The 19,465-nt window shown below is 56.5% G+C and overlaps 1 protein-coding gene across 1 annotated transcript; it reads left to right on the forward strand.

The window, feature by feature from the left end:
• The first annotated feature begins 1,334 nt into the window (after positions 1-1,334).
• On the forward strand, positions 1,335-19,463 carry LOC105473226 (protein FAM131C). The gene is made up of 7 exons (XM_071100045.1): positions 1,335-1,561; positions 13,356-13,471; positions 14,600-14,635; positions 14,931-15,024; positions 17,066-17,248; positions 17,514-17,624; positions 18,408-19,463. Exons 1-7 carry the CDS (start codon positions 1,540-1,542, stop codon positions 18,689-18,691), a joined length of 846 nt encoding a protein of 281 aa, XP_070956146.1. The 5' UTR covers positions 1,335-1,539; the 3' UTR covers positions 18,692-19,463.
• The last annotated feature ends 2 nt before the right edge of the window (positions 19,464-19,465 follow it).

Here is a 19,465-nt window from a genome sequence, read left to right on the forward strand (position 1 = left end):
CTTGGCTCACTGTAACCTCCGCCTCCTGGGTTCAAGCGATTCTCCTGCCTCAGCCTTCCAAGTAGCTGGGATTACAGGCACCCACCATCACCATGCCTGGCTAGTTTTTGTATTTTTAGTAGAGACGGGGTTTCACCATATTAGCTAGGCTGGTCTCAAACTCCTGACCTCAGGTGATCTGCCCACCTCGGCCTCCCAAAGTGCTGGGATTACAGGCGTGAGCCACGGCGCCTGGCCCCTCCTTATTCATTCTTCAAAACCTTTCTCTGCCGCCACCAGCGAACCTGGCTGCCTCAACTGGAAAACAGACACAAGAGTGCCTGCCCTGCCTGATGCACAGGTGGGCGTGAAGGAGAGAGCGAGATGCCGTGTGAGAGTGAGGGTCTCAGATGCTGACACTGAGTGCTGTGCACATGGGAAATTTTGCTAAAGGATGTTCACACCTTAGGAGCTGGGATGTGTGTGTGTGTAAAAGCAAGGGTGCTTCAATGTGAGTGTATAACTGTCATTGTGCGGGTGTGAGTGGGTATGTACACATGGGAGACTGTGTGTATTCATGTGTAGGTATGTGAGTGTGCGTGCCTGTGTGTGAATGCAAGTGTGCATATATATGTGTGTGTATGACCATCAGTGTGTGAATGAGGGTATGTACACATGGGAGAGTGTGTGTGTAGGCATGTGCGTGTGAGTGTGAATAACTACAGAGGCCGTCCAGGGCTGGGAAAAAAACCCATGCCTCAGTTTACTTTGCCCTAGACAAGCCCTGAGAAGCAGCCTTGCCCCCCTCTTCAACCATCGCTGGAGACCTTCATCCAGCTGCCAGGCCGCCAGCGCACTATCTACCCCCACTCTCTCTACCCCACCTCTGGGCATATATTATTTTGCGTATGTTAATTTCATTCGCTCTGAATGAGGCGTTGACAGTCAAAAGTCGCTGAACTCACAGTTTAGGGCTCTCAGGCAAGGCCTCTAACTTCTGTGAGGCTCACTTTCATCCTCTGCAAAATGGGCCCAACGGAACTGTTGTTCTTGTGCACACCCCTCCTCGCCCCCAAGCCCTCGTGCCCAGTCGTCGCTGTTGTGGTTAAATTCATGTTGTTTACTTTGTGCCCCAAATGCCAGGAGTCTCCCCGCCCCCTCCTTCCCCTTCCCTGACCTTCAGCCCGGGCAATCCCTGGAGGTGCGGGAGGCCCGAAGGGACAGAAGTGGCCCTCCCGCGCGCCGCGGCCACAGGTGCGCCCAGGCCTCCGGGCTGCGCTCCCCCGGGCCCCGCCCGCCGCGCCCCGCGGTGTCGCCCTCCCCTGGCAGCGGCGGGCGCTGCGCGGGAGGCAGCGGCGCGGGAGGCGGCGGCGCGAGGCTAGCCGGGCGCGGCGGCAGCGGGGACGACCGGGGCTGTAGTTGAGGCCAAGCCAAGGGCGCCCGAGCCCCCGCCCGGCGCGTCCTCTGGCTGCGCAGTGCTCAGCTCCGGGCCCGCGGAGACATGAACGCCCCGCGGCCTCACGCACCCCGGGCGCAGCGGCCCGGCCCCGCGGCCCCGTGATGGGCTCCTGCGTGTCGCGAGGTGAGGGGGCTCGGCCGGGGGTGGGGGGATCGGGCGCCGGGGACCGGTACAGTCCCCTCGCCGCTGGGAGACCTGGGGGGTGGGGCTGGTGACCCGCCCTTCACAGCCCGGCCGCACCCCCGAGGACGCGGCGTCCTAAAGGGGACAGGGCTGGGGACGGTGGGGGGCGGGGAGCAGCCCAAAGAGTGCACGTGCAGAGCTCACTGCATCCCCGCCCCGGTTTGCAGCCCCGCAGGTGACACGAAGCAGGGTCCAGTGCCGCGCTCTCATCCCTACAGCCACACACCCCCTGCCGGGTGCCTGGGAGGGGAGGGAGGCTCCGGTTCTTCCTGGCTTCGCGGAGGAACTGCGGGGCACGGGGAGAACTAGCAGACCCTCCCCGTCCCACCCTTCCCCAAGACACAGGCCTTGCCAGCTCACCCCCACAGCCCCTTCCCACGTCTTACCGGGTGCCCCCATCTGCAGAGTCCCTGAACGCTGTTGTCAGGAAAGGGTTAATGGTGGGGAACAGGTTGTAAAGAAGGTTCCCCTGCCCCCACCCTTATCCCTAATCCTCCTCCCCACCCCCATCCTTGGTCAGGGGACAGAAGGGCCAGAGCACAGCTGATGTTCCCAGTTACCGCCTGGGTCTTTCTCTCTTGTGTCTGACCTGTCACCCTCTGCTCTCCCTGAGGTGGTACCCAGGGAGGTGGAGGGACCTGCCCTTGCCTGGGGGGCCAGGGCAGGCCCTGGCCTCTTCTATCGGTGAGTAGGGGACACAGAGTCTTGCACAGAGATTGGGGGATGGGCAGGTTGGTCTTTGGAGCCCCCTACCTCCACCCCCACCCATCACCACCAGCTTTCCAACAGGCCGCTGGGCAACATTTTAGACAAGCGATTGGGCTGAGCTCTTCTCCCACCTTGGTCTGTTCACCCCACAGTGGGATCAGGGGGGTGTGGCTGGGAGTGGGGGTGGCTTTGGCCTTGGTTCAGGCTCTGCAGGCTGAGGCCAAACCCACTGACCACCACCACACCCATCAACCCTAGTAGCTTACCCAGAATAGAGGGGACCTTGTCCTGGGGGTATTGAGCAGGGAGCATAACGCCCTTCCCCTCAGGAGTTCCTGTGGGCATTCAGGTAAGTGGCTCAGGATGTCTCTGGGAGGAATCGCGGCTGGGGAAGGAGAAGGTACAGGGTTAGGCTGTGTGAGGTTCCTTTACTTATCTATGCATTAAGCTGATATTAACATGATAGCTGCCATGTGCCAGGCACCATGTGCATGCTGGGCATCCAGCAGCAAGGAACCCAGCACAGCACCTGGTCCATGAGGCCTGCAGCCTAGAGGGAGGGGAAGGGAGTTTGAAGAGTGAGGAGTGCTAAGGATTCTTTAGGAGCACCAGGCTCCAGAAACCCCAAAGGTTCTAGGCAGTCTCTGGCTCCAGGTGGAGGGGATCTGAGTGTTTCCTCAGTGGCCAGGTCCCTTCCCCTTCATTTGGCCACCCCATGCCAGGCACCTTGGGATCCCAGCCCCAGTGGACTGGCCTTTGAGCTGAGGACCCACTGAGCACGGGACAGAGGCTGAGGAGGAAGAGACGCCTGCTAAGGTCACCCTGAGAGGCTGGGGCCCATGTCCTCTGACCCCACACCTGGGGGTCCCTCCACTGCCCCCTCTGCCAGGGCTCTTTGGGGCCACAGCAGCCAAGATGCGCTCCCTCCACCCTTCCTTCTGCAGCCTGGGCTTCCCCAGTGCCCCCCAGATCTAGTTGTATAGTCCAGCCTTGTCCCCCTCCTGAGAAGATGGGGCCCTTGACAGTCTCAACATGCACCCAAAAAGTTGGATTGAGGTGAAAATAGTATGGGGAGCCACGTGGGCAGGGGACGGCCAGGGTCCCAGAGACTCTGGGTGGCTGCATCACTGACCCACCCAGCTCTCTCCTCCTCACTGATGCTCTCCGAGCGCATACTAGTCTGAAAGTTTTAGGCAGATAAAGCTAGTTTGGGTTATATATGAACACAGTCCCTGTCTTACGAGTGGGAAAACAGAGGCAGAGGGCAGTGGAGAGACTTGTCCAGGGCCACACAGCTAGGAAAGGATAAGCCAAGATTTATTTATTTATTTATTTATTTATTTTTATTTATTTTTTTGAGACGGAGTCTCGCTCTGTCGCCCAGGCTGGAGTGCAGTGGCCGGATCTCAGCTCACTGCAAGCTCCGCCTCCCGGGTTCGGGCCATTCTCCTGCCTCAGCCTCCTGAGTAGCTAGGACTACAGGCGCCCGCCACCTCGCCCGGCTAGTTTTTGTATTTTTTTAGTAGAGACGGGGTTTCACCGTGTTAGCCAGGATGGTCTCGATCTCCTGACCTAGTGATCCGCCCGTCTCGGCCTCCCAAAGTGCTGGGATTACAGGCTTGAGCCACCGCGCCCGGCCAAGCCAAGATTTAAACCACGGCATGCTGACTCCACAGGCTGGGGCCTCAGTCTCTGCACTCACAGCCAGCCCTCGGCCCTGGTGCCTGCACCTGTTTACTCTCCTGGAGCTGCAGGCTCCTGTGGGCTCCTGTGCCCCCACCTGGCCCCTGCACCGGCAATCGATTGCTAATGGCAGCCTCTGAGTGCTGAGTGCCTCCTAGGCCAGGTAGGCACTGCTGCAGAAGGAAGGGTGAAGGGAGTGCGTCCACCCTTGGCCAAGGCCAAGGATTGCAGGCCTCAGGCTGATGCCCATACTGAGCCCAGAGCTTGCACCCAGTCGGGGCCATCCAGCCAAACCCCAAAACCTAGGTCAGGCCACACCTGGGAAAATCACCCCATCCCAGCATCGGCAGCAGTTAGCATCTGCATACTTGGTAGAGAGGCTAGGAGTGCAGTATAGGAAGCAGGGCTCCACCATTTACTAGCTCTGTGACCTCAGCAAGTGACTTGACCTTGTGTGTGTATCTCAGTGTTCCCATCTCTAAAATGGGAATTATAATATTATTGATGTCATAGGGTTGCTGGGCGGACTAAATGGCTTAATTCATGTAAGGCATTCAGACCAGTACCCAACACATAGTAAGCACTCGTACATATTAGCTATCGCTCTCATTTTTACTTTTAATGTTAATATTGTGTATATTATAATAGAGATAGGCTCTCACTATGTTGCCCAGGCTTATCTCAAACTCCTGGCCTCAAGCCATCCTCCTACCTCAGCCTCCTAAAGTGCTGGGATTACAGGTGTGAGCCACTGCGCCCAGCCTTTAATTTTTATTACCTGTCTGTGCAGACAGCTAATACAGGCCTTCATGGCTGAAAGGGGAAACCTACAGAGGTTTTTAGCCGCATCCTGCCTCATGGGAAAGGCAGTGGGTGGCAGGCACTCGAGGTGCTGAGGACATTGAGAAAGTGATTGGGACCAGATTAAGGGAACAAATGCTGTTTCCAGGAGCTATTTTGTGTTCATTATCTATTTTTAAGCTACCGTTTGTTGAGCGCTTATCCTGAGCCGGGCTGGGCCTTTGCTCTCCTGACCTAGTTAGTTCTCATTCAACCCTGTGACAAAGGACACGGGGCTCAGAGAACGGGAGGGTCTTCCCTCAGGTCACATGGCCAGGGCATGGAGAGGCAGGACTTGAATCCAGGTCAGTGCGACCCCAGAGCCTGAGTGTGGAAACCCTGTCCTTTGCTTTCTTATGTCCCTATAGAGAGGTGCTGTGGCTCACGCTTATAATCTAAACACTGGGAGGCTGAGGTGGGAGGATCACTTGAGCCCACGACATAGTGAAACCTCATCTCTACAAAAAAACTTTAAAAAAAAATTAGGTGTGTTGGTGTGCGCTGGTAGTCCCAACTATTCGGGAGGCTGGGGCAGGAGGATAGCTTGAACACGGGAGGTCAAAGCTGCAGTGAGCAACATAGTGAGACCTCATCTCTACAAAAAAACTTTTAAAAAATTATCTAGGTGTGTTGGTGTGCGCTGGTAGTCCCAGCTATTTGGGAGGCTGAGGCAGGAGGATGGCTTGAACCCTGGAGGTTGAAGCTGCAGTGAGCTGTGATTGCTCCACTGCACTCTAGCCTGGGCAACAAAGATCCTGTCTCAAAAACAAAAAGAGGTGCTCAGTATACGGCCAGTGCTTAGAAAAACAACCTCTTGGAAAACTTGAATGGTCCCTATTTGCTTGGGGCTCTGCAACCAGTGGCAGTCTGTATGGAACAGAGAGGAATATTTGCCCTGCTTCTCTCCAGTTCCAGGGGCTCAGTACCCACTCCATGCCCTTGGTGCCATAACCACTCTGCCTGCCCACTCATGCCCCAGCCCTCTCCTCCAGGCCAAGTGATCAGCCTCCTGGCCCCACGTTGGGGGTCTCCAATGCACTGGGGGCTGGTGGGGTCAGGGGTGAGAGTAGAAACGAGAGACCGAGAATTTTCTTCTGGAAAATCAGACATTTGGTCATGTCTGGGTGAAGGCACAAGCTCTAAGGGGACCCACCAGAGCCACCCATAGTTTCCAAGCAGTCCTATACCAGGGACTGAGGAAAGGGTAGGTGGGACCTTGCCCTTCAGGAGCTCACAGTCTGATGAGAGAGGTACAGCTTTGTCCGTGGAGTAGCCTAATGGGGGAGGCAGGATGCATGAACCCTTGGAAGGATGACCCCAGGACCCTGTCTGGAGATCAGCCCTGTTTAGTGGTTGGGGCACAGGCTTTGGAGTTCCACACGGGCCAAAGTGTGACCCTCATCTCTGCTGCTTATTAGCGGGTGATCTCGCGTAAGTGATTTATCCTCTCTGAGCCTCTGTTTCCTTATCTGTAAAATGGGCATAATACCTACTTTGCAGGATTGTTGTGTGGGTTAAATGAGAGATCATGGGTGAATAGGCCTAGGACAGTACCTGACACGGTACTGTCGCACCTGCTCAGTAAACAGTGGCAGCAAATCACTGCAGGCCAGACTTTGGCCATTAGGGCCACAGGTGAGGGAGTCACCTAATCCAGCAGAGGCCAATCTGGGCAGGTTGCTTGGGAGAGGTGAGGCTAGAGCAAGATGTTCCCAGAGACCAGGTCACAGGATGGGAGGGAGCCTGGGGAAGGAAGTAGGGAGGAGCTGGAGTGTGTGGAAGTTCCGGGGAGGAGCCCATTTTCTCTCTCCATCCTTGCACAGGGAGGGAAAGGGACCCCCTTGGAGAGCTCTGAGCTGAGCCAACGCATGGATGAGCTACTGTCACGGCTCAGGTGACCCGTAAACAAACATCCTAGGGAGGGAGGGGATACTCAGTCCACTCAAGGCCTGGCCTCTGCCAAGCTCTGTGGCCTGCTCCCCTGGCAGTGATTCAACAGGCAGAGAGGCCAAGGACTCACCCTCAAGGGCTTCCCTCTGCAGAGCCTCCAGGGCCAGCTCCAGCCCTGGGGACAGGACCAGAGGAGTGGCTGACTAAGATGTGTCCCTTGTCCAGAGAGAGACACTGAGGGGAGAGGGCTGGAGCAGCTGCTGCCTACAGACTGCTTGCTGTGGTAGGTGCTTCGTCCTTGCTGCAGCCCTTTCCGGGCTGGTATTATTTCACAGATGAGAATCCAAGGCTCACAGGGGCTAAGTCGCATGCCCACCCCCTGAGCAGAAAGTGAGAAGTTGGGACTTAAACCCAGCTCAGGGACTGTAAGAGGAATGCCTTGGCCGCTTATGTTCTCTTCAGAGCCAAGGGCAGAGCCCGGCACGTCACAGCTGAGCAGTACATACCCGAGCAATGGTTGGCTGGAGGGGCCGCATCAGCTACAGGTGCCCTGAGAAGCTGAGCGGAGAAGCCTGAGGCTGGCCGGGGAGGAGCATCAGGGGACACTTTGACCCCAGGCTGCTGCTCAGTTCCTGTGTGGTTTCAAGAGGATGTTTACCCTCCCTGGGCTGCTGCAGAGTCAAACGTGGTCCTTCTCTGCCCTCTGGGGTACAGAGCCCTGGGAGACACTCTTGGGGTAGATGGAAACCATGGTGACTAATGGGCTGGGACACAGAGCCCCAAAGAACGGCTTAAAGGAGTTGGAAGACCCTGAAGCAGATGATAGGAGCCTGAGGGTTTGTGCTGCAGACTCACCCAAGGATCAAGTAGAGAAGACGAGTATGGGAACTGCAACAAGAGGGGTTTAGGCTGGACATCAGGAGGAACTGTCTGGGAGGTTAGACTCTAAAGCAGTTTGAAGAGGAGCTGGCATAGGAAGGCAGGAAGCACCCTCAAGATGCAGAGGAGAAGCTCTGGTTGAAGACAGAGGGATGGAGGAGAAATCTGGTTGACACCCTCTCCTTGAAGGATCAAGATGGCCCTCTTCAGGTTGCCATGGCAACCAGAAGCCTGTCACTCTTGTGGACAGAGGAGGTGGGGGAGGGAGCAGGTCTGAGAAGGGATCTCTGACCTTGAGGTCAGGAGAGTAGGATGTGGACTGAAAGAAAGGGGGTGTCCTTCTGGGAGAGGGAGCCACAGGAGCAGGTGCTAGCGGTCCCCTCGGGCTGCCTCCCAGCCCCCACGCCACATGACACTCTGTGTTTTTCCAGTTGCCAGTGGTGACGTGGCCACCAGTCCCAGCTGGGCGAAGAATAGCCTGTGATTTCACCCTGGGCTGGTTCATTACCTGACGTCCCCATGGCAACCAGCCTGTGACATCATGGGGCCAAAGTCCTCAGGGGGAGCAGGCAGCTTTGGCGGAGACACCCGAACCCCAACTGAGGTGGGGAGCCAGGCGGACTGGGGAGGGGGTGGGAGCCAGGAGTCCTCCAAGCCCACAACCATCTCAAGGAATGACCTTGTTCAAGTCATGCCTCTGCCAGGCTTTGGCAGCACCATCAGCCTCCTCCGTGCCCGGCTCCCCTCCCCATCAACCTTGCTCCCTGGTCTGTGGCTGGAGAGTTGTAAAAAAGCTTCAGGGGGTGGCCAGGGGTCCTAGAAATACCCTAACACCTCTCAAGTTCCCAGGGTCAGCCTATGGCCAGTACCACCTGTCTGTACCTTGGCGGGCCCTGGCTTGTCCAAGACGTGCAGAATTTCCGGAACCTCAAGATTGGCAACTTGCAAACTTTTTTGACTGGACCCATAGGAATAATATATTTTGCATCATGACCCAGAAAATTTTTACTGTGTGTGTGTGTTGTGCACACACATCTGCACAGACTTGTGTCTGCATAAACAGAAGCTTCATAAAGTAATACTTAATGTGACTTGCAGTGGGCTCTGATATTTTCCATTCTATTCCATTAAAATAAGGCCTAATCAATAAATGGCTGCATGACCCACTGAAAGATGCACCCCTAGTTTGAACATTGCCTTTGAAGGGCCTGGACAACATGGCCTTTGTAGAAATGGAGGCCCTGGAGCCCAGAGAAGGGCAGGACTAGCTCAGAGTCACACAGCAGGGACTCAGGAAAAAGAACAAGATGAGCTGAGTGCTATGGTGTGCAGGCACATGGCTCAGCCCACATGACCCCATGTGGTGGGATCTCCTCCTTAGGCCTCTCACCTCCTTAGGCCTGCCTGGGTCATGGATGGAGTGCTCAATAAGATCTTTCCTTGGCTCCAGTCTCTGCCTCCAGCTTCTCTGACTAGCTCACCTGCTTACCTTTGGGTAGATCCCAGAAACCTATGGTCTCTTCTGCAAACTAAATCTAATCCAGTTGGGATGAAAACTTTAATCTCAGGCTGGGCACCACCGGTGGCTCACACCTGTAATCCCAGCACTTTGGGAGGCCGAGGTGGGCGGATCACTTGAGGTCAGGAGTTCGAGACCAGCCTGGCCAACATGGTGAAACCCTGTCTCTACTAAAAATACAAAAATGAGCTGGGTGTGGTGGTGAGTGCCTATAATCCCAGCTACTCGGGAGGCTGAGGCAGGAGAATCGCTTGAACCTGGGAGACAGAAGTTAGAGTGAGCCGAGATCGCGCCACTGCACTCCAGCCTGGGTGACAGAGCGAGATTCTGTCAAAAAAAAAGAAAGAAAGAAAAAAAAAAGAAGAAAGAAGGAAAGAAAGAAGGAGAGGAAGGAAGGAAGGAAGGAAAGAATAAAGAAAGGAAGGAAGGAAGGAAGGAAGGAAGGAAGGAAGGAAGGAAGGAAGGAAGGAAGGAAGGAAAGAAGGAAGGGAAAAGAAAATAAAAGGAATCCTTAATCTCACCTCCAACTGAATGCCCACCTTCCCCTGCCAGCTAGGGCTGGTGACCTGCGGGCCACAGTGGGATCTCTACCCTGCTGACCTCTATCCCCTCTTGGCATTCCTTTTTCCTCTGGCATGCTGGGGTGTGGCATGAGGGATTTCAGAGAAAGGGTCAAGACATGGTTATTTTATCAGGGACTTTAGGGTCTCCCTTGACCAACACCGGCTCACTGTTGAGACGTCTGTGTGGCAGGCACCCAAATATTCATGCCTTCATTCTTACCCAAATATGCAATGAGTGCCTATGTGTGCCAGGCCCTATGGCAGGTGCTGAGGCGGCTGTGGTGAAGGAAACAGACAAGGGCCCAGCCCTTGCAGAGCTCATATCCTAGTGAGAGTCAATGAATGAGATGGACACTCGCGATGAGGAGGGAGATGGGAGCTATGTCCCAAACAGGATGGGGGCCAAGAAAGGGTTGGCTGTAAATCAGACCACTGGGGGAGGCCTCACTGAGGTCCCAGCATTGGAACAGAGAGCTGCGTGGAGTGAGGGAGTGAACCGCTGGGTGTCTAGGAGGAGGGAGCTCCGGGCGTGGGGAGGAGATGGCCAGTACAGAGGCCCTGAGGCAGGTGTGGCTGGGCAGCTCTAAGGACGCCCCAGGAGAGGGATCAGGGTGGCTGGAGGGGAGTGAGAGGGGACAGTGGTGGGGGTGAGGTGGAATGGGGGCCTGGATCTCCCAGCTTAGCGTGTGTGAGTTCTCTGGGGAGCCATCTGGGTGTGGGGGGGTGGGGGCTGCTGACTATAGAGCCCCTGTCATGGAAGGCCTGACCTGGCTTGACCTCTTCCACTCCCTGCCCAACTTCCCTCTCCTCCTAAAAGTGCTCCCCCTGCAGCATGGGGGCTGTGGTCCCCTCACCCTGCAACCAGCTCTCTTAGCGGTCCCAGTGAGGGCCAGCCAGGACTCCTTCCTAGTTGCCTGCTTTGCTTTGAACATCTCACGATCCTTGCCATAGCACAGGCTGGAGGGCTGGCTGCTTCCCGGCCCACACTGCCCCAACCTACCCCGCCTGCTGTCTCTCACTGATTATAGAGACATTTAACTGGGGCCACGTCTGCCTCTGCAGGCATCCCACATTTCTGCACGTGATCCTCTGGGAACCTCCTGTTAGCATGTGGGGAAATGTGGTTGGTTGGAGTCAGAAGGATGGTTGTTGGCTGGGGTTGCAGAGCCCGTTTCAGCCACATTAGAGATGGGGTCATCTCCCTCCCCACTGGCGACAGTAGCTTGCTTGGAAACACAGGGGCTTCAAGGCTTCCGTGTTCTCAGTTTTGGATCCCACTAGACAATTCCTGAAGAACAAGAACAGTCTCGCTCAATGGCCCACTCTACAGATGAGGAAATGGGTGAGGGGAAGGCACTTGCTCAGGTCTCGTAGGTGGAAAGGGTGGAGCTGGGATTTGGACAGGACAGTCTGGCTCCAGGCCCTGACCCGGAGAGCTTTGGAGCAGCTCCTCAGAAGCTGTCCCTGAAATGAGGATTTGGGTACAACTGATATGAGGTGAACCTTCCAGAGGAAGCCAGTAGGGAACGGAGCGAGAGGAGGATAGAGGAGGCCAACCAGGCAGTGGGGTGGTCTCAGGCCTGGCCTCAGCCTCATCCTGCAGGGTACTCTGGAGGGGAAGTGAAGGGGAATTTTCTGATCCCAGACAAAGGAGTCCTGCACCTGGCAGTCATTGGCTTGGGGCTGCTCCAGGTGGGGCCAACAGAAATTTACCTAGGGCAGCCCCTGTAGAAAGAGCCACAGGTGGTGCCTCTTAGAAGCCATGCAGGGCATGGGGGCAAAAACAGGAAAAAGGAATCCAGGGGAATTGGGGGCAGCACCCACAGGGTCCCCTAACCCCAGTGATACAATCTGGCCTAGAGCATAAAGTCCCTCCGCTGGCGGGCAGCGAGTGAGCGCAGGGACCATTGTCTTCCAGGGAGGGAGGATGCCTGCAGCAGGGGAGCCCTGGGAGAAGGGAGCGGGGAGACCTGGGATAGACCTAGGAGAGGGCTAATAGGATTTGCCGGTTTACTGGGTGGTCCCCGGGAGAATGGGGGAAGGCAGGACCCTGAGAAACTCCTAGGGTTGTAGTTGGTGCAGTGGGGGACCCGGGGAAGGTAGACCTGGATTTGGGAGTCCTCTTTTGCCCAGGTGTGCTTGAGGTGCCCCTTGGGCATCCATGTAGAGAGCTGGAAACTCAGTTGGGAGCTCAAGTGAGGAGTCAGGGCTGGAGGTGTGCATATGGGCAGTGGGCAGCGGAAACACGAAGGTGAGGCCTCCTGGGTCTGAGAGAGGGTGGTGAAGGGCCAGGACGGAAGTGTGGTGCCAGCCAATGGGCAGGGGTGAGCCAGGGAGGAGTCACAGAGGGGACCCAGGACAGCAGCCAGAGAGGCCAGAGGCCAGGATAAGAGCGAGGCTCAAGAGGGCAGGCAGGCTGCACAGCTCTAGCTCCAAGAAGAGGCTGGAGCGGCCCCCACTGTAGTTGGCCCCATGGAGGTTCCTGGCAGCTTGGCAAGGGCTGCCTCATGAAAGCCTGCTTGGAATGGGTGGAGGAGAACTGGAGGACAAGGAAGTAGAGGTGGGACACAGCTCTCTGCACATCGCGAGAAGGGAGCAAAGGAACGGCTAAGTCGCTGGAGGGAAACAGTGGTCACAAGCTTCTCAAAAGACAGGAGATGCTGGGATGCTGATGGCCCCACCCAGTGGTAAGGGGACAGAGGAGTGAGAATGCAGGAGAAGGTCCAGAGCCCAAGAAGCATGGCAGCGTATGCGGTGCTGGCTGAATGCTTCAAGGCGGACGGAGTGGAGAGAGCAGTAACTCCACAGGAGGGAGAGCAGAGCCCCTGAGGGGAGGGCAGGGGCAGGACCCAGCCCTGGGTGGATGGGCCAGCTGTTCCTGGGTGCAGCAGGAACAGCTCTTCCTTCGTTGCAGGAGGGAAAGGCGACGATGTGGGCAAAGGTGCAGGCGGGCTCTGGTGATTTGGGTGGAAAGATCCAGGTGACACCTTTCCAAGGATCCTGGACCCAGTGAGGGAGGGGCAGAAGCCCCCAGCAGTGTGTGGGGTAGGGGAGGGAGTGTGTTTCATGTCTGAGAAGGAAGGTTGGGGTGAAGTTGTCAGCCTGGCAGGAAACAAAGGCAGCAGGAAATGGAGAAACAGGGAAGGATCCGGGCAGCATCCCACAGGAGGCTGGGGCTACAATCTAGCACGTAGCAGTCACTCTCTCCAGCAACATTTAGCTCCTCAGATCCAGGCACAGGGCAAGAGGGTCAGACTCAAACCCGGGTGAGAGGTAAGGGCGTCTGCGAGAGAGAGCTCAGAGGCCATGTCTGAGGGTCAGCTGGGCCAGGAGCAAAAGAGGAGCTAGTCGGGAAATACCAGGGCAAATGGATTAAACGTCTCCAAGAGGCCAAAAACATGCTGGAGTGTGGGTGCTAGAAATTGTGAAAAGGGGGTAAAAAGAAGATGAGGCCAGTGATTCCCGCTGAGGGGCACAGGCAGGAGGGCATCTGGCTGGACCCCTCCCCTGCTGTGGACTTGAGTCGGCTTCTTCTACAATGATGCTGGATAAAAATAAGGCCACACCCATCTTATGGGGGGGCCTTGAACACGCCTTGTAAGCAAGAGAGAGCTGGGCTTTGCTGAGTTCCTCCTCTTGCTCTTATTTCCAGACCTGTTCACAAGTGCCCACAAGGACTGCCCCATGCCCCAGGGCACGGACCCCTTGAACCCAGACCTGCCCTCCGGCCGCACTCCCACCATGGCTGTAGACCCTGTCACTGGCAAGGTAACTGGTTGCTCCTCATCCCTGTGCTGCCTGTGCCCCAGTTCCCGGCCTGTCCCTTACAGCTCCCCGCAGGGAGCAGAATCCATTCCAGTCTCCTTCCTTCCCTGCCAAACCCTCTTCTCCCTGTGGGACCAGGGGCCCTAAGGCCTGATATTCAGCAGCATGAGAGGCTGGACTGGGCTGAGCATCCAGGGGCTGGACCAGGCTTGTTTAGAAGACCATCCATCCTGAAGGTCTTCCTGCACAAATTAACGCTGCCTTGCAGACAACACATTCTGCTACCAGCCCACTATTCCTGAGCAGCCTCACGAATGTTATATATGTTATGTAATATATATAATTATCTATTATAATTTATATAAATTATATTTAAAAATCTATTATATTATATATAAGTATATATAAACTATAAATATAATATGTAATATATAAGTATATATAAAATATAAATATATAATATATAAGTATATATAAAATATAAATATAATATATAAGTATATATAAAATATAAATATAAAAATATATAATATATAAATATGTTATATATTATATATAAATTGTATATTATAATTTTTGTATACTATATTATATATAATTTATATGAATATAATTTATATATAATATATATTAAAATTTTACATATGTTTCTCAGTCCAGATTGATTTAGAAGGTGTCACTAAGGATCATAAAGGACCCCAAATTCTGGTGCATAATTTCCACCCTTGCCTTAGGGTCTGTGGCATGAACCCACCAGTTGATGTAATTACCATCCCCCCACCAGCACACCCCTCCTGCTAAGCACCGCACTCAGCTCTCAGCTTCCATTATGTTATCTAGGCCTCACCACAACTCGTGAGGTGAATGACATTGCCACCATTTTGCAGAGGAAGAGACCCAAGCCCGCTCTATAAGCTGCACCCGCTGCCTCTCCTCCCAGCACCACTGTTGCCCCCCCTTCGTACTCTGCATGCCGGGGGACACCAGAGCATGACCCATGAGAGGACAGACCCCGACCTCACGGAGCACCAGAAGGCTGACCCCCATCCCCGCCCAGGGCCGAAGGACTCGGGCCATCTGCCAGGACAGCGTGCCAGGCCCTACCTGATCCTCTCTCTCCTCTTGTTTTAGGACAAACAGATGGATTTCTGTTGGGATCCTTGGCAGGTCAGTGCACTGTGTGTCCCCTAGTCTAGCCAGCCCCAGCTGACATCCCCATCCCTCTATCCTTTGTGCCCAGCCCAGGCACACAGTCCTGCTGGCCCTGGGGGAGAGGAGTCTGATGAAACAGTGGGTGGGGGTGGTCCTGTGGGAGTTGGTAGGATCTCCCTGACTTGAGCTGCCCTGTCCCTGCCCACTGGCCAGAGGACCTGGTGGTCTGGGAGACAGGATGGGTGGGACTGGAGGGACGTCGGCCAGCAGCCTGGCCCACCCTGCTCACTCCTCCTGCCCCTTCCTCCAGAGGTGCTTCCAGACCACCAACGGCTACCTGTCCGACTCCAGGTCCTGCCCCAGCAACTACAATGTGGCAGCCCTGGCCACCTCGTCCCTTGTGGGTAGGTTCTGGCTGCAACTCTCCTGCCCTTGGAGAATGCACAGTCCCACTGTAGACCCTGGCTGTGGGAAGGGCACAGCTGAATTGCAGGTGGGAGGACGGCAGCCCTGTTGGATTCTCCATTTTCTAAATGCCAGAGTCCATGCTGGGTTATGCGGGTCATGGGGTGGCCAGTGGCTCAGGGTTCTGTTTCCACGAATTAAACTGCTGGGTTCTCAAGAAGCTCTGCGGGGGTGGGGCAGAGTTTTTCAGATGTCTGTCTGGCATGGTCTCCCTGCCTCTCTGCCAGTCACATCACCTTAGTCCAGGTTCCCTGGAAGCAGAGGCTGACATGGCCTGATTGTGCAGGTGATTCCCTGGAAACTGGCCCTCAAGAGAAGCGAGCAGGCAGCGGGGGAGGCAGAGGGGGCTAGGGAAGGGGCTCAGCGGTAGTCTAGCCCTGCCCACCTGGTCCCACTAGGAGCGTGGGAGCATGAATAGTACCCCAGAATTGATGGGGCTGGACTTTATATTCCCCCATTGCTGCCTCACTGGCTGTCCCTGGGGAGGACTCTGCAGCCTCCCGGCATCTCCAGGTGAGGAGGCTCCCAGGAGCTCAGAGTGGTTCTCCAGATAAGGGTGTGAGCTGACAGCAGCAGCACCTGAAGCAGCTGGGTGTGGGCTCCCAGGCCAGTAGAGGGGGTTTCGGTGGCCAAACCACAGCATCGGGTGACCCCAGCACTAAATCCCACCCAGCTCCCCTGAGGCCCCTGGGGCCCTCCCTCCCCACATTGGCCTGTACCTTTCCTCCATCTCCAGCACCTTCCTCCACCTCAACTGCCCTTCAAGCGCCACTTGAACCCCCACTTCCTACAAAACATCCTCTCCAATTGCCAACACTCGCCAACTAAGTGGGTGGGAGAGAGAGTCTCCCCTTTCTTCCACACTCCCATCTTTCCTGTTTTCCCCACTCTCTAATTACCTTTGTGGATACTTCCTCCTACTTAAATATTGTCATTCCTCACATCACATCATGGCTTCGGGGACCTGGGTGACTCCCAGCTCTGTTCTCAGCCTCGGTTAATGGTGATGCTGACCCATTCCTGGCAGCCCCCTCTCCATTTTGCACATCCAACAGCTCTACTCCTAAAGCCCCCGACCGCTCCTCTCTGTCTGCCCAGCCCTTGTTATGTCTGTTGCTGGGTCCCTGCAGTAACCCCTAATCCTCCAACTGGGGCGCTCTTCCTAAACAGCTGTGCTAACTGCTCACTCTCTTGCTCATTACCCTGCTGGAGCTCCCCACTGCACAGGAATGTCTGAGCCCTCCACCTTATTCTCCCCAACCCTGTTCTGGCCCTGATCAGCTCCCAGCTTCTCCTGTCACCCAGTCCTAGTGTGGACCCCATGTCTCACCCCAGCTACTCCTGAGCTCACACCAGACTCTTCCATGCCTTCATCCTCTTCTCATCACTGAAAAAGCCTCCAGTCTTGCCTCCATCTGTTCAAACCCTACCCACCTTCAAACTTCAATCCCAGGTCCCCTCTTCCAGGAAGCCTTCCCTGCCTGCTCTACCCACCCAGCTCTCACCTCCAGCAGAGCTGGCAGGCCACAGAGATGCTCTCTCAGAATGTATTTAATGGATCATGGAGAAAGCTGGGGGCTCATGAGTGGTCCTCGGGTGGATCTCCTTGGGCAGAAGGGTCTGAACTTAGTCAGAAAGGGAGTGAGGGGTGTGGGCGATCTGGGGAAGAAGCACCCAGTGGGTGGGAATATGGACTAGGAGTAGGATGCTGGGAGGAAATGCGGATGCCAGTGGGTGGGGGCATTGAGGGGAGGGGCCGCAGAGCTCAGAGGGCTCAGGGCAGGAGTGAGGAGGAGGCTTTGGAGGGCGTGAGGAGTTAGATGGGTATAGGCCCCTGGGGAGGTGTGGGGCACTGATGGAGACCGTGGCACACTGAGGGAATGCGGGGTACAGGCCACTGGGTGGGCATGAGGCATAGGGGCCAGGCCCTAGGCTGGGTCTTGTGTCAGAACAGTCACCCAGATGCCCTCCATGCCCCAGGGGTGGTGCAGAGCATCAAGGACCACATCACAAAGCCCACGGCCATGGCCCGAGGCCGTGTGGCCCACCTCATCGAGTGGAAGGGCTGGAGTGCCCAGCGGGCAGGCTGGGAGCTGTCCCCAGCTGAGGACGAGCATTACTGCTGCCTCCCAGATGAGCTGCGTGAGGCCCGCTTTGCTGCAGGTCAGTGAGGAGGGGGACTGGCCAGGGCTCTGTGGGGGTGAAGCTGGGACCTTGGGGGGCCCAGATCACTGCATGGACATTGTCTGGGCAGGAAAAAATAATGGCATAGGGTGGGGGGCTATTAAGTGAGCATTCTTGACCACTGGGGCATGGTTTGGCAGCGCTGAGAGGCGGCCACCCTCCGGCCTGTCCTGGAGCAGCTCCATTGGGCACTGAGGCTGTCCCCACCCATTCCCCTCTGAGCCAGATCTCGCTGTCCCCCCAGGGGTCGCCGAGCAGTTTGCCATCACAGAGGCCACACTGAGCGCTTGGTCCTCGCTGGACGACGAGGAACTGCACCCCGAGAACAGCCCCCAGGGCATCTTCCAGCTCCAAGGTACAGCCCAGGAGGTCCGGGGGCAGGGGTGAGCAGAGCGGAGCTGAGGCTGGAGGCCTGCCCACCACCAAATGCAGTGTGGCCTCGGCCAAGCCCCTTCCTTTTCTCAGCCTAAGTTTCTTCATCTGCAAAATGCGGCAGTGATCCTTGCCCTGCCCATTGCCTGGCAGTGCCAGGAGCAAGGAGGAGAGAATGAGCACAGTGGGGGCGGGAATCGAGTGCTTATCGCACTGAGGGCTGTGCACAAGGCATCTCCCGGAATCCTCATAGCAGCCCTAGGGAGGGGGTCCTGTCGTCCCCATTTTACAAATAAGGAAACAGAGGCACTCAGAGGTTCAGAAACTTACTCCAAATGACACAGTTAGAAGCGTCAGAGCCGGATCTGAAACTTAGCACCAGGCACAAGCAACCGCCTTTCTAGAAGCCCAGGTTACTATAGAGGGCTTCAAGGAGCCTTGGCCCTGGGGGAAGCCTGCGCTTAATCCTCCCTGACAGATGGAGAGGGACGGGGAGGGGACAGAGGCCCAGGGGAGCACTGGTTGTCCCAGTTCTCAGAGAGCACAGGCTGGCTCCAAGCCCACTCTTGACTCCTTCGTTTACTGCCTCGAGGAGGAACCTGGGGCTCAGAGGATTTTGGTGACTTGACCAAGGTCACAATGCTCACCAGTCACACAGCTGGATTTGGAGGCAGGTCTTCTGCCCCTTGCCCTTTCTCACACCCCCAGAGAGGGCAAAGAGCCGGATTCGGGATGCCATTCCCCCGTCACCCTGTTGCTTTTCCAGATCTGGAGAGCATCTACCTTCAGGACAGCCTTCCCAGTGGCCCCTCGCAGGATGACAGCCTTCAGGCCTTCTCCTCGCCCAGCCTCTCCCCTGAGAGCTGTCCCTCACCGGAGGAGCCCCCCAGCACCGCTGGCATCCCACAGCCCCCCAGCCCAGAGCTGCAGCATCAGCGGCGGCGGCCCGGGCACCAAGGACCCGAGGGTGGGACGCACCTACCGGGCTCCCTCCCCTCCATGGACAGCGGTTCCCTCTGGGAGGAGGAGGACGAGGTGTTCTATAACTGAGGCGGGGGCTGTGCTGGTCCAGCACCTGCTCGCACCATGACCTCGCCTGGTGGGCAGTCCAGGCACATCTGGATCCCGGGGTCCAGGGCAGGGCATCTCTTCACCCCTCGGGTAGGCACAGGGTAGGTGTGGCAGGGATGAGGCCAGCGCTCATCATGGCCTCTCTGTGCCTCGGCGGACCTGCCCCAGCAGTGGCAGCCATAACCCCCTCCCCCTTCATTACTTCACTCAGGTGGGCACCTTCCCCTGCAGGGTGTCTGCCCTCAGGGAACTCAAGGACTCTGAGAGACACCAGGGCAGCCTGGCCCAGAGGAGCAACAGCCAGGCCCCCAGGAGAACAGCCATGGAGAGAACTGAGACCCACTTAGAGGGGAGTCTGGGAACCCTGCCTATACCTGGGGCTCAGTCCCTCCCCACTCTCTCTGTGTGTCTGCCCCCCAGCAAAGGTGGGGTGGCCACTTCTGGTAGCTAAGCACCTGCTCCCCGGCTGTCCTCACCAGGACATCTGTCTCTCTGGAGTGTCTGTCTGTCTGTTCCTCCCTCTCTGAACCTGCTTCCTCGGTGTCCCCTGCTCCTCACCCCCAGGAGCCCACTCTCACTCCTTACAGCTCCCTCCCATCTCACTCAAGGTTCTCTGAGGACATTAAAGTGGTCGATTCACTCTCAATGACCTTGGCCTGGTCTCTGCTGGGAAGATGTGACCTTGGGCTCCTGGACGAAGTCCGGAGGGAGTCAGGGAAGGTCCCTACTGCCAACGCTCACATAGCTGGTCAA

Source organism: Macaca nemestrina, chromosome 1 (genome assembly GCF_043159975.1).
Source record: "Macaca nemestrina isolate mMacNem1 chromosome 1, mMacNem.hap1, whole genome shotgun sequence".
NCBI lineage: Eukaryota > Metazoa > Chordata > Mammalia > Primates > Cercopithecidae > Macaca > Macaca nemestrina.